This window comes from Rosa rugosa, chromosome 2 (assembly GCF_958449725.1).
Source record: "Rosa rugosa chromosome 2, drRosRugo1.1, whole genome shotgun sequence".
NCBI lineage: Eukaryota > Viridiplantae > Streptophyta > Magnoliopsida > Rosales > Rosaceae > Rosa > Rosa rugosa.
The window spans coordinates 71,324,671-71,338,528 of NC_084821.1; the positions used below are offsets into that span (position 1 = coordinate 71,324,671).

The 13,858-nt window shown below is 36.3% G+C and overlaps 1 protein-coding gene across 2 annotated transcripts; it reads left to right on the forward strand.

Moving 5' to 3' along the window:
- Nucleotides 1-1,336: 1,336 nt before the first annotated feature.
- On the forward strand, nt 1,337-4,389 carry LOC133733573 (probable beta-1,3-galactosyltransferase 2). Of its 2 annotated transcripts, XM_062161208.1 has the most exons (11): nt 1,337-1,485; nt 1,600-1,744; nt 2,345-2,429; nt 2,577-2,754; nt 2,863-2,926; nt 3,033-3,105; nt 3,237-3,357; nt 3,488-3,575; nt 3,656-3,781; nt 3,969-4,078; nt 4,170-4,389. In XM_062161208.1, exons 2-11 carry the CDS (start codon nt 1,626-1,628, stop codon nt 4,322-4,324), a joined length of 1,119 nt encoding a protein of 372 aa, XP_062017192.1. In that variant the 5' UTR covers nt 1,337-1,485; nt 1,600-1,625; the 3' UTR covers nt 4,325-4,389. The 2 variants fall into 2 exon arrangements, with proteins under 2 accessions (XP_062017192.1, XP_062017193.1); XM_062161209.1 differs by lacking the exon at nt 4,170-4,389 and having other exon boundaries at nt 3,872-4,003.
- The last annotated feature ends 9,469 nt before the right edge of the window (nt 4,390-13,858 follow it).

The window sequence follows — 13,858 nt, forward strand, 5'->3', positions numbered from 1 at the left end:
GGGTGAAATAAGGTGATCGAATTTGTGAGTTAGGCTTTAGTTAAGATTAACCTAACCCCCCCCCCCCCCCCCCCAAAAAAAAAAAGTCTCCGATTCTCAAATTTGATTCATGATGATTGTTTCGGTTAATAACTTGAAGAAAAACAACACTAAATTAATATTTTACTTGTTCCTGAACGAATTTCATTAGTTACTCTCTTTTCTCATTTGAAATGAAACTAGAAGCCTAAGAGATGGAGAGGATCTGAAGATCTCAAATCCATTTTAAAGTACTCTTTTTTCATCAGAATAAAGGGCCACCAGCCAATAATGTACAAAATTCCTCTACGGCACAAATTTGTGTATAGAAATCAAGAAGAGGAGCACCTTCCTACTCTTCTTTCTTGGACAGAATTGGTACCTATGATTCTGAAAATACAATAATTTGATTCAGAGATCCCTCACCACTCGGCAAATGGTTGGTTATTCCCCTTTTGCCGACAGTCTAATATTATCAGCACTTATTTTTCTTTTCATTTTGGTGAGAGAAAGCTCCTCTTTTCCTTTCAGAGCTCAGTGCCTACCTACTTCTTGTATTTTTGAATATACAAACAGCTTGTTGCTAATTTTCAACTCATTTCGATTGCTATTTCCTAGTTTAGATACATTATTCCTATTTTCAAGAGTAAGTAACCTGATAGACCAATTTTTTCAAAGGGTGCATTGTAATTATTTTTAGGTTTGATCTAGTGTTTAATATGTCATTTTCTCAGACCAAAAAAAAAATTGTTTTTCTTTCTGGTACAAGTTTTTCTCGTCTCTTTTTATCAGAAAAATGAAAGTATATTTTGTCTTTTTAATGACGTTTATAGGTGCTCCAATGTTTGACCTTTTCTATTTTTCACTTCCATGGCTTTAGATTTTTTTTTTTTTTTTTGTTAATGGTAATTGAATCACAGTAAGGAAATGCTCAAGAACAACCTGCAGTAATAATGTGTTTCATTAATTAACTAAAGAATCTATCAAAATGAAACTGCCCCAAGCATGTATGCAGAAGCTGAAAACTGATTTATTAAGAGTTAAGATTGAATGAAAAACGGATTTTAACCTCTACTAACCTAGCCAGATGAGTTTAATTTTGAATTTTTTCAAGTCAACAATTTATAAACTGTAATCAACTTCATTTAAATATGTAAATTAAAAGTCACTTACATGCATTTTAAATAAAATCATACATTCTGTACTAAAAGTATATAAATACTGTTGTTGACTTAAGGGTTTGACCAATAACCTCACCTGGGTTTACTGTTATGGGTCCATGCACCAATAGTGGCATAACATTAACCTTCATTACAATTTACATGGTGGAGAAGCGTTTTTGACAAAGGGACGGTTTAGTACTTTGCCATATTAAAGAGGGAAAGTTAGTGGGTCGTCCTCAATGCACCTCTCTTGTCTCTGTGGGGAGGAAGAGAGTGTGTCACAAACTGACTCAGCTTGACTGAGGTGACCTTCCTCTTCCAGAGTTGCAAACTTTTTCTGGGTTTCTCAAATTGGTTTTTTTTTTTTTTTTTTTTTTCTCCTAAAGTTTGTTTCTTTTTTTTTGTGTTCACTGTGTAGGTTTAAGCAAAGATTGCAGGAACAAAATGTCTATAAAGAGCAGAGGATGGGGAGGAGAGATAACAATAAGGAATGTGATTTCAAGGAACTTGGCTCTTCTGCTATGCTTGTGCAGCTTCTTTGCTGGAATATTATTCACCAACAGGTAATTAATTTTCTTTGATGGGTTTCTATTGCTTGTCTTAAGTTTTCAGTCTTCAGTTACTATGGTGGTTGGTTCTAGACTTCTAGTACATTATGCATTTTGGCCAAATGGGGTGTCTTCCAAACCCAAGGATTACTTGGGTTTTGTGGAAGAATCTTGAGAAAATATTTTAGATTATGTAGTTAAGTTACTAATGGTAGGTGTTTAGTTGAGTTGGATTCTCTGTCTTTGAAATGTGGATCTCTGATTATAATTTGAGAAATTTGAGTTGAATTCTGTCGGTAGTTTGGACAAAATGCTATATTATGCTCGAGACAACTTCAACTATGTGTCCTTTCAGCTATGCATAATCTGATTAGATGCAATTATTATGGTAACAGTAGGCTATATGTTAAACAATAGGGCAATGCAGTCCTTCACAGTTCTCGTATTTATGTTCAGTAGCAACTTGATTTCTGTCATAATGTAGATGATGCATAGATTTTAATAATCAGCAAATTATTTTGCCCGTTTCTTCAATTAGATTACATATATCTCAAGATAGCTTGACATTAGTGATTTAGTAAATGCATGTCATAATAATGAAAACATTTTTATCAGGTTGTGGATGGTTCCTGAATCGTGGCCATCTAGAATTGCAGTTGAAAGGATAAATTCCGAACCTGAGGATTGTAATCAGAAGATTGTAAGTCTATATATTACAACTTCTTCAATTAATGAATCATTTTTGAAAATGTGGTCGGGTTTTGATAACCTAACAAACTGTTTGGGCACAAATGAAATTAAATTAAAAAACATAATCACATGATAAAATCTTTGCAATTCTCTACAGATAGCAGCTGCTAGGGCAATTCAAGAGTCATCTTTACATCATGACTCTCCTGTGTTAGGAAACTCGAAGACTGTTCAATCAGCTTTGAAAAAGAAGTACTTTATGGTTATAGGGATCAATACAGCTTTTAATAGCCGGAAAAGAAGAGATTCAGTACGTGCAACTTGGATGCCACAAGGTGCATTAATTCCAGATTGTGGTGTTGATGTGCTTCTTAGTCTAGTTAAGACTACTGGTTAGTGGTTTCTCACTGGTTAGTGGTTTCTCATTGTATATTCTTTACCAGGTGAGGAAAGAAAGAAGCTAGAGGAAGAGAAGGGCATACTCATACGCTTTGTTATAGGCCACAGGTGAGATTTTCTACACCTCCTTAATCAAGTTTCATTTAAGCACACATTTCTTTCAAGTATGGATTTGCAAAATATGAACATTTCTCTATTTTTCTAATGTTAATAGTGCGACAGCTGGTGGTATTCTTGATAAAGCTATTGAAGCAGAGGAGCTCGTCTATGGAGACTTCTTGAGGCTGGTAATATCTTGTTTAGTCAGCTAAGTTTGAGTATATGTGATGCTGTTTTATTTTGTTGGGTTGTCTAGAGTAGAATTATTCATAATAGCTATCTAGCTAGCAGTCATAACTTTAATTCATACTATATGCAGAACCATGTTGAGGGCTACCTGGAATTATCAGCCAAGACAAAGACCTACTTTTCCACTGCTGTTTCTTTGTGGGATGCTGATTTCTATATCAAAGTTGATGATGATGTCCATGTAAATCTAGGTAGCATTGCATTACAGTTTTTTTCACATAGTTGTTCATTGCTGAGCATTGCATTTTACCCTTTTATTTTTATTTCTTCTTTATCATCTCTTTTCCTTTTTTTGAATTAATTTGACTTTCAATACCACAGCTACACTTGGGACAATTCTGTCTAGACACCGTGTGAAACCGCGGGTATATATTGGTTGCATGAAGTCAGGTCCAGTCCTCGCTCGAAAGTAAGTGGCTTTAATATTTTGGCTGGATGTATATCAAGATATTGGTAAAGCACAATTTCATAGTATTTTCATTATGGCAGGGGCATTAAATACCATGAACCGGAGTTCTGGAAATTCGGGGAGGTGGGAAACAAGTATTTTCGTCATGCTACAGGACAATTATATGCTATTTCAAAGGATTTGGCAACTTACATATCAGTAAACCAGTAAGTTCCTGCTTTGTTTTTGTTCATTGAGCTAAATTATACACCAAGTCTGTTTCATGAATCATGATTGAATGTGTTGCAATGTTATAGTGTTCTATCATGATTGGGAGGCCGTGGTCTTCTGGCTATAACAGCCTTCGATATTTATGCTGATTGTTACTTCTCCATTTTCCCATGATTGTTTAAGGGATGTGCTGCACAAATATGCCAATGAAGATGTTTCCTTGGGATCTTGGTTCATTGGCCTAGACGTGGACCAAGTGGATGATAGGAGACTTTGTTGTGGTACTCCACCTGGTAATTTGAAATTTCCTGTTTTATTTCCACCATGGTTTTATATTCTATTTGAATTTCTATAGGCTTGATGGTGTAATATGTACTACTGTAGATTGTGTGTGGAAGGGTATGTCTGGCAACACCTGTGCTGCTTCATTTGATTGGCGTTGCAGCGGCATTTGCAGGTCCATTGAGAGAATGATGGATGTTCACCAGCGTTGTGGTGAAGACAAGAATGCTCTTTGGAATGCAAGGTTTTTAGAATGACTTAGCTGCTGTTCTTTCCAGTCTCATGAAGGATGTGCAGATTACATGACAAAAAAAAAAAAGAATACATATTGATTTAATCCTAAATCTACATTGCAATAGAGTGTATGTAATACCAAAATATAGAATCATAGCTCAAGAGTTTTCAAAAAAAAGCAAGAAAAGAAACAGAAAAACTCAGGAGTTCAGTCCCAATAACTATAAGAAAGACTGATTTTAACACCCCCATTCTTTTGATGGTGGGAGCTATATTGTAAGTTCTCTGCCATGGCCGCTAGGCTTCAAAATTAGTAGTCTTACTCGTTTGCAGCATTTACTGCTTTTTACTCTTGAAGTTATATATTTGCTTACATGTTTTGCAATTTTTCCTTTACAAGTTGCATGTAAAACTTGGGATTTTGGAAGCTATAGTAAAACATGTCGACACAAATTGGGCTAAACTTTAACACTGATCAAAGAACCTACCTATTTTAGCTCTATCCCCCTCTTATTTTAAATATGGTTGATTTCTAGCTTTATTATTGATGGCACTTAAAAAAAAAATTGTCCTTTTGTTTTTTATTTATTTCTCATGCAAATCATATCATCAAGAAAATTGATAGTGCATAACTATAGTCGGTCAATAAGTGAGATCTCACTCAAAAGAAATTGTGGTTAAATGAATAAACATCAAAATCAGGTGATAGACCATGCGCACTCAATCATACGCTACCGAGGAAGGAATCACCAACTCATATAAGAAACCGGCTGTATTTTGTACTGGAAAACAAAATAAAGTTAGTAAACATTTTACAAGTTTTCACAAACATAATATAATGAGAATTTATATTATTGGTCCTTATTTGTATTGGTCAGGCACCGTATTGAGTAATTGTAATGAGCAAAATAAGGTAAAACCACAACTGATAAGAAAACGGCCATATTTAAAATTCAAAAACTCACGGAAATTCATACACAATATTACTTAGTTCATTCTTTGGTCAAATCACTAGCTTGTTTAGCGCATTGTTTTGCCAAAACCAGTAGCGTTTGGAAACGGTCGTCCTATCTATAAACTAAGCCAACACTAATGTGGTAGATGCATGAAAATTGAAACTGACAAGAAAATGACCATATTTAAAAATTAAAAGACTCACGGAAAATGTTACGCACAATATTAACTAGTTCATTGTTTGGCATAAACCATTAGATTGTTTAGCCCATTGTTTTGCCAAAACCAGTAGCGTTTGGAAACGGTCGTCCTACCTATAAATTAGGCAAACACTCTTGCGATAGATGCATGAATAGAACTCGTTCTTACAATAGATCTGCAATATCCATGGGTGAGAGCTGTGAGTTAGCTGTAAAAAACCAAGATGAAGAAGAAGATGATGCTAGTGGCGAACTTTGCAGCAGGCTGTTAATCGAATCCATAATTTACCATAGGTATATTTCACCTTTTCATTCCACAAATTTTTATATATTTATTTCTTAACATCTAACAAATGTTTTATCATAAAAATAAATATTGATTGGATTCAGAATAAGGTCCAAATCTCATCCATCTCAATACTAAAAACAATTTTAAACTAATCAAATGTTAATATTTTTTAGAACTTAAATATGGAATGCGAAAATTAATCATTCTAAACATGGATTTCTCAGTTCACCCAACGTTTGGAAACGATATCTTCGAAGAGGCAAAACTAATCATTTTATTAAGAGGGATCATTAATTTCATTTTCACTAGAACCTAAATATGGAATGCGAAAATTTTGAATCATTCTGTGATATTTTCGAATGGAATTTGGATTTTTTTTTTATTAATAGTTTAATCAAGGTTTACATAAAACAGAGTAGCAACTAATCCAACAACTTCAAACTAAACTACAAAGTGCTTGTATCAAAATTATTAAGGTGAGTGCCCGGAGTGAAATTTACTTATGAGCTTTGTTCATCATCCCTAGTGTTATGAGTCATTAGTTCATGTACATACATGTACATTTGCAAGCATAATTAGCTATAATGGGCCACGCTCATTCGACCGCCAAAGGTACTAATTCCAACCAAAGGAATGACATGCAAACACACCGCCAGGCGGGCTACAACCTCGGCGGCGGATCACCCCCAGATCACCGCTAACGCGCCGCCACGCGCCGCGCCAAGATAGCATTAGAAGCTCCCAGAGCTGGGGACTGAAGCACATCAGTCCCACATCGAAAACAAAGAGAAGATCAACCTCTTCCTCACCTATAAAAGGTTCTCTCCTCTCTCCTCATTAATTACGCATTCAATACTTACCTACTGTTACTTTGTCAACATAAATACATTGACTAACTTAGGCATCGGAGAGTTGAAGACCGCCCAACGCGGTCTCCCTCTGACGCCCTTTGTATTTTACTTGACAGGTAGCGGAGGCTTTGAGAACGTCACAAGTATCGATCCGCCCTCCGGATCAGCGTTAACAAAGGTTCAGCTACCGCCGAACTTTTAGACATTAACAGTTCATGTAACTAATTTTCTGTTACGGTGCGTTTGGATGAGAAAATTATAAAATCCGTAGGAATTTATTAATGATGGAATCTTTAACTCCATCAATCTAAAATTCCATTAATTGCAATTTCTATTGTTTGGTTGCATCTATTTAGGATTTGAAATGTGTAATAAATTAAGAAAGTTTAAAACAAATAAAAAGATAAAATAGAAAAAAGTCTTGTTTTGGAAATCAAAATTGAATACTGCAAAGGAATTCGTAAATGACACCTATTTTGGTGGAAATTGAAGTGAGGAATTTAAATAACGAATTCCTTCGTTTTTTTTCACAGAGAAATTTAAAATTTCCAATCTGATAATGCCAAACGAGGGAATTGGCTTTTAGGAATTATGAAATCCTCACTTTCAATTAAATTCCATCATTTTTTCCCTCATCCAAACACACTCTTAGGGTTTTGTTAAGTTTTGACTTGGATGATCGACAAGTGTCAATCATCCGGACGTCCACTAGTTGTATAAATGGTCCTTGTTAGGGTTGGAGCCGTAATGAATAAAATTGCTATTTTCATTTCTTTCCAGTTTATTTCCTTTTCTCTCTTAAAATTGTTAGTAAAGCTACTTGTTTTGAACTTGGAGGACACACCTAACCTCAAGTCTGTTCCACCAAATATGATGTCAAGTCTTCTGAGGTTAAGAGTTTTAAGAATGGCACGTTGTGCTTCTTGCGAGACAATTCTTTTCGAAGGTGAAGAGGAAGTGCAAGGTTTGAAACACCTTGATGAATTGACCTTAAACATAACAAGCTTCTCTTTGCTCAAACAGTTGTTTAGCTGCCACGGGTTACTACTCTGCATTACAAATCTTGTCTTGAAGGTATGCGACGCGAAAGCAGAAGATGTTAGTTTCGTTGAAATTTCGAAATATACTGGACTTAAGATGTTGGAGGTTGATAGGGCAAAAGCAGCTCAAGGACCCCGCGACCCGATGATGACACAACCATATTGCTTCCGTAGCCTTTCCTCAGTAACTTTAGTGAGATGCTCCAATGTGAAGGACCTGACATGGCTAGTCTATGCTCAAAATCTCCAGTTTTTAGAGGTATCTTCCTGCAATGAAATGAAAATAATTATTGACGGGAAAAAGTTGATTGGAATGGAAAGTCTGTTAGAAGAATTGAAGCCATTTGCAAAACTTGCACAACTAGATATGTCATGTCTACCTGTGTTGAAGAGCATATTTGAAATTCCTATAAATATTCCGAATCTGAAGTACGTGTCTGTATACAAATGTCCAACATTGAAAAAGATGTCATTCAACTCCAGCTGTGCCCAAGGATGTCGAAATCTTCAGATTAAAGGAGAGCAAGATTGGTGGGATGGCTTAGAGTGGGAAGACCAACTTGCTAAAACGGCTTTCCGTCCTTTTTTCACACCACGTTGGTATTAAGGACTCACTTCCAAGTTTTCTAACCTTTTTTTTTTTTTTTCTCATATTCGGATATTTTTGGTTCACTGGCATAATTGTTAATCTTTGATGCAGCTATGCAAGGTCACATATTTTTACTATCTGTGTACTGCTTATTTTAATGTTGTAAAGGTGGATTGACTTTGCAATAAGCAGTACACAGATAGTAATTAGCCTCAGCTATTGCAATGTCAATCCACCTTTACAACATTGAAATAAGCAGTACACAGATAGTAAAAATATGTGACCTTGCATAGTTGCATCAAAGATTAACAATTATGCCAGTGAACCAAAAGTATCCGAATATGAGAAAAAAAAAAGGGGGAGTGAGGCTGTGTAGATGGTGGAGTCTTCTGTTGCAGAGGGTCGTGTGGACGGTGACGCGTCACCTTCTACTACTAGTTTATAAGGACCATTTATACAACTAGTGGACGTCCGGATGATTGACACTTGTCGATCATCCAAGTCAAAACTTAACAAAACCCTAACAGAAAATTAGTTACATGAACGTTTATTTATTTATTTTTTTATTTTTTTTGAATGAACGTTTATTAAATACTCGCTAATTAACGTACCTTGCCCACGTGCATGCCATGCGAACGACCAAAGATAGCTGCTAAACAAAACGGTGAGCTTCACTCGATCCCCCAGCTTCAAAATGATGCATTGTCCAGTGACTCATAACACCTAGCCTCTAAGCCTCATCCCTAGCTTATATATATGTCATCTCTTTTATCCTTTTGAGGTTTTAAATAGGATGTCTACTGATCTTGATTTGGCGTGACTACTTGTAGGGGCCTCACCTCCATGTTTTGAGGCTGTAGAATTGCCTCTGGCAAACAAGGGGTCCCCAGGTAATGCAGCCCCTGAAGCTCTTGCTCTTCGAACATAACGAGGAGGAGCAGTAGCTGCAATACTAGGAGGGGAACGAGGAGGAGCATTTTCAGGCGGCGGAATCTCCTGCCGTCTAATCATGGGCAGGTCTGGTGCCACGTCATTCTTTGGTCCAACCAGAGCGCTCTGATTGGCTCAGTCAACTTTGACTTCGTATTGTTCGGTTTTTGTTCTCTTTGATGCGATTGGTAGGGTTTTGTTTTGGTCTTGTGTTCTTAGTTTCTGATATGCATTTCGTTAATTCGAGACTGTAAAATCCGAGTTAGGGAGGTTTTGTGACTTCGAGTGTATTAAGATTAATGCAAGTTTGAGATGCGGTGAAAATTTGAGAGTTGGGAGGTCATTGAAGAGTTGCTATAGTAAGATCTAAGAACTTGGATCTGCAATTGACTAGTGTATGACTTTGCTGATTTGATATGAGTAGGAAAACTATCCCTGCTCAATTTATGTTTGTTGTGATGGTTTGTATAACAGGTATGAATGATGGAAGGAAATTCGGTTGGTCGTAACTGCCGTGTGGAATCAATAATGGCAATTTAGCAGAATAGCTGATTATATTTGTATAACTGAAAATTCGTTGACAGATTTTGTTGCTATGATCATGAGACATTGATGCGTGTTAATGCGACAAGATTAGATATGAATGTCGGGTTGTTTAAGGCTTTTGGCCTTGTACAATGTCTGTTCTGAAGTGATATGGTCATAAGTGATTGTGTCCTGTTTTATGAAACTTTCTTACTCTTTCAACTTGCAAGGGAGGTTCCATGAAGTTATTGTTCTAAGGCAAATTGATCAGGCAAATAGCTTTTGTAATTAATGCTACTGGAAACAATGGCATTCTTAGATTGAGATTTCCTCTCAATTTGTTTCAGTTCTAATCTGATTATAAATATGTTATTGATTGTTTCAGTTCCATGAAGTTATTGTGTTTTGGAGTCTATTAAGGGGTGGATACAGGTTGCTTTCTTGTGCTTGTGTTTCCTTTCGATTTCTTTGCCCTTTGAAAATTGCCCTTTTTTGTGTTTTCCCTTTTTTTTTTGGTTGTGATCGATGATTTGCTGGTTTGGGTAATTCAAAATCTTAGGAGTGGTTCATATTATGTGCTTATGAATTTCCAAGTTAGACTATGTCTGATTTTCTGGGTTTTTGTTCATTCGTACGAGTGATTTCCAAGAAAAAGAAAAAAGGTCAAATCTTGGTTTTGGTTTTTGTTCTTTGTTGGGTTTTGTTTTCACTTTTAGTAGATGCTAATCCCCTTCCCTGTACTTGGCTCAATTTTTGCTTTTAGTATATGCTAATCCCCTTCCCTGTGATTATCAGTTGAGTTTTAAGTTTGAGTATGCATTACATTTAAGCAACTGAGATAACTGGGTACTCAGTACATTTCAAATATAAAGGGTGACATCTTTTAGTATATGCTAATCCCCTTCCCTGTACTTGGCTCAGTTTAAGATTGGCCAGGTTGGCTAGTTAGTGTTCTTTGTTGTTTTTTCTGGGCGTTCTGCCTCCATTGTACCAAAAAAATGTATCATTATTCATTGTTCTTTGTCTGACAGATTGAAGCTATCACTGGAATTCCCTTTTAAAAAAAAAAAAAATTATTTATGCAGTGCAAAATTTTCCTTGGTGTTGTTAGACCAAAGTTTTCATTTTTTTTTTTGTGAATAAATCCCCTCACTTTGTTCTGTAATCATTTGAGCATTGGTTTTGTTTAGCATTCATGTGAAGTCCTAGAAGTATCATATTTGAAGTATGCTGCCATTTATTAGTATGATGTGTAAATATTAGTTTTGGACCCATGCAGATACAATATTCTTTTGTTTGGCTAGCATTCTTTTTCTATTTGTATACTTTATGAAGTGTAAGTTATATGATTGTTTCCTCCTTGCAGGTAAGCAATGGAGGCGAAAGCAAATCAAGAACATTACCGATAAGATGTTTGATCATTTCAAAAACAAGATAGGAAGAACATATATGAGATTCGAGGATGGGCAAGTTTTAGACCTCTTTTTCGTTCTTGCCTCTCATTTCGTTTTGAAGGCCTTTTTTGTTATGGCTTGAAGAATAGTTTATCAACATTGGATTAATTTGAGATGTTGAATATAATGTATAATTTTATAAAATGCACATTTTCTTTATCTACTTAACTTTTGGGTGCTTAAGTTAATGTACTGTGGAAATGTAAAGAAAATGTAACATAATAGCTCATTGAAATGGGGAAAATATCCAGGAAAAACAAACAAATTTACGGCACGCATTTGTCCATCTACGGCGTGCATAAATGTTTATTTACGACGTGCAAAATGTAAATTTACGGCGTGCATGTGTTGATTTACGACGTGCAAAATGTAAAATTACGGCGTATGTAAGTGTTGATTACGACGTGCAAAATGTAAAATTACGGCGTGCGTAAGTGTTGATTACGACGTGCACTGGGTCGTCAGTTTAACATTTTCAAATTGGAGGGAAAAGATTCACGACGTGCTTTTGGGTTCATTTACGGTGTGCTTTTTGCGCGCCGTGAAATTCAAAAATTGAAATCGATTTCACGACGCGGTCTATAAGGGCGCGTTTTTGCACAGTTTTGCGCGTCGTAAATTGTAATTTATGGCGCGCTTTGCTCGTCGTGAAAGACATATTTTCCTGTAGTGAGCACAGGCATCCAGCCCTAGCGTTGAGGAGACACCTGTCCTCGTATGTTTGCTGGACGTACTACCGCAGTAACAACCGTCCCCACTGGAGGAATAACAGGAGGGTTAAGGTCCACGCTCATCGGCTGCGTAGGAGCGTTGTTGGCTGTTGGATTATTCCTTGGACGGCTGCGCTTGCGCTTCACCGGAGGGTTACAAGATGAGGCTTCATGCATACCACATTGTTTCCTTGGTCAGCTATTGCATTGTGGATCGGTACTGTATCAACTATTTGCTTCTTTTTTACCTACAGCAAGAGGGATTGAGTTTAAATTAGAAAACTGATACCAAACAGTTCATAACTGTAGATATATATATATGCACCAAGCTAGCTAGGACTTCAAAAGTGCTTAACATGTTTCTGGGTTTGTACTTTGTAGAGGAAAGATGAAAAGACTAGCTGAGAAAAGCTACAATTTTTTTTTACCTCACATCAAGCAATATGAATGAGTTAATTAAAAGAAATATAAAGAAAAGATTAAAAGCTCGTTGTGCTTTGACTCTAGTACTTGGCAACGAACCCATGGTAAGAGTAGTCAAGATTTTTAAGTAGTAACTCAGCTGCCACACAGTACTAGATTATACTTTGTGCAGCTGTAATAGTCCCACTACATAAATGAAGAAAATTAAAGCATTTAGAAATGGATCTTGTACATATCGGATTATTGGATCAGATCTGATATTTCGAAAGATAATAGCCAAATATATTAGTCAGCAGACATTCATCTCGATAATCAACTAAGACATTAGAAAAAAATTTATGAGCTCCCAACGAAAATATCAAAACCTTTGAAAGACATACAAAAAAAACAAAAAATCAATTTTGAATTGCAACTAAATCCATGGAAAAGTTTTTTAAATCATGAAATTGACAATTGTATAAATCATATTAACAAGATGAAGATAGTTCCTAGGGTTTTTGAAGCTAGAGAGGAAAGAGAGTGCCAGTAGCTAGCTTCTAGGCGTAGCAACACGGTTGGATGATGCCCTAAACCTTATCGTTTTTAAGCGGGGAAGAAAGACACTGTAACAAGGATTTGATACGCTGAATTTGATGTGAAAATGTTCTTGGAGGCTCCTGGCTTTTGTAGGCTCTGAAGCGGACTGGTCGAGGTCTCCGGACGACGACTGAAGACTGAAACTGAAAGTTGAAAGAAACGGTTCAGTACTTCAGTCTCACTCCCTCAGAAACAGAAGTTGATTGACAAATGGGAAGCATTAAGCTGCATGGAACAGAGAGAAGTTGACAAATGGGAATCATTAAGCCGCATGAAACAGAGCGATGTTTGACAAATGTGATGCATTAAGCTTGGTGATGACAAATGAGATTCATTACGCGGCATAGTTAGCCACTTAGCCTCACTCCTGAGAAATTGAACGGAAAGAAAGAAGCGAGAAGAAGAGAAGGGAATAGTGTTATGCGTTATAGTTCACTGGTGAGAGTTTCTAGAACTTGTTGAAGCCAGTTTCATTCAAGCACACGTTAGTTTCAAGTTTCAACTATGAATTTGTAAAATATGAAACATTGATCCATTTTTCTTTTGTAGTGCGACGGTGTTATTCTTGATAAAGCACTTGCAGCAGATCAGGTGCTCATCATCCACGGATTGGAGACTTCTTGAGGCTGGTAATTGTTTTTGTCCATTTTAGTCAGATAATTTTGTTTTGATGGTTATACTGTTTTGTTCTGTTGGTTTCTCTAGTGTAGAATTAGCCTTAGTAGATGATAATCATGATATATTGGAGACTATTTTGTGGTACTAATCACCTCGTGTTTGAATTTTTTTTTGTTTTAGTTCGACTGTGGATTTTATATTGTAAATGAATTTAAAGAGCTAATGGTGTAATGTGTACTGCAGATTGTGTGTGGAAGGGTATGGCAGGCCACACCTGTACTGCGTTCTCCATACAGAGATGAGATTGAACTAGCTCTTTGCTTTCCAGAGGCTGACAGCATTTCACTTCTCCAAGTCTAGCTGTTGGTGAGAGTTCTCTTACTGTATTTCAAAAATAC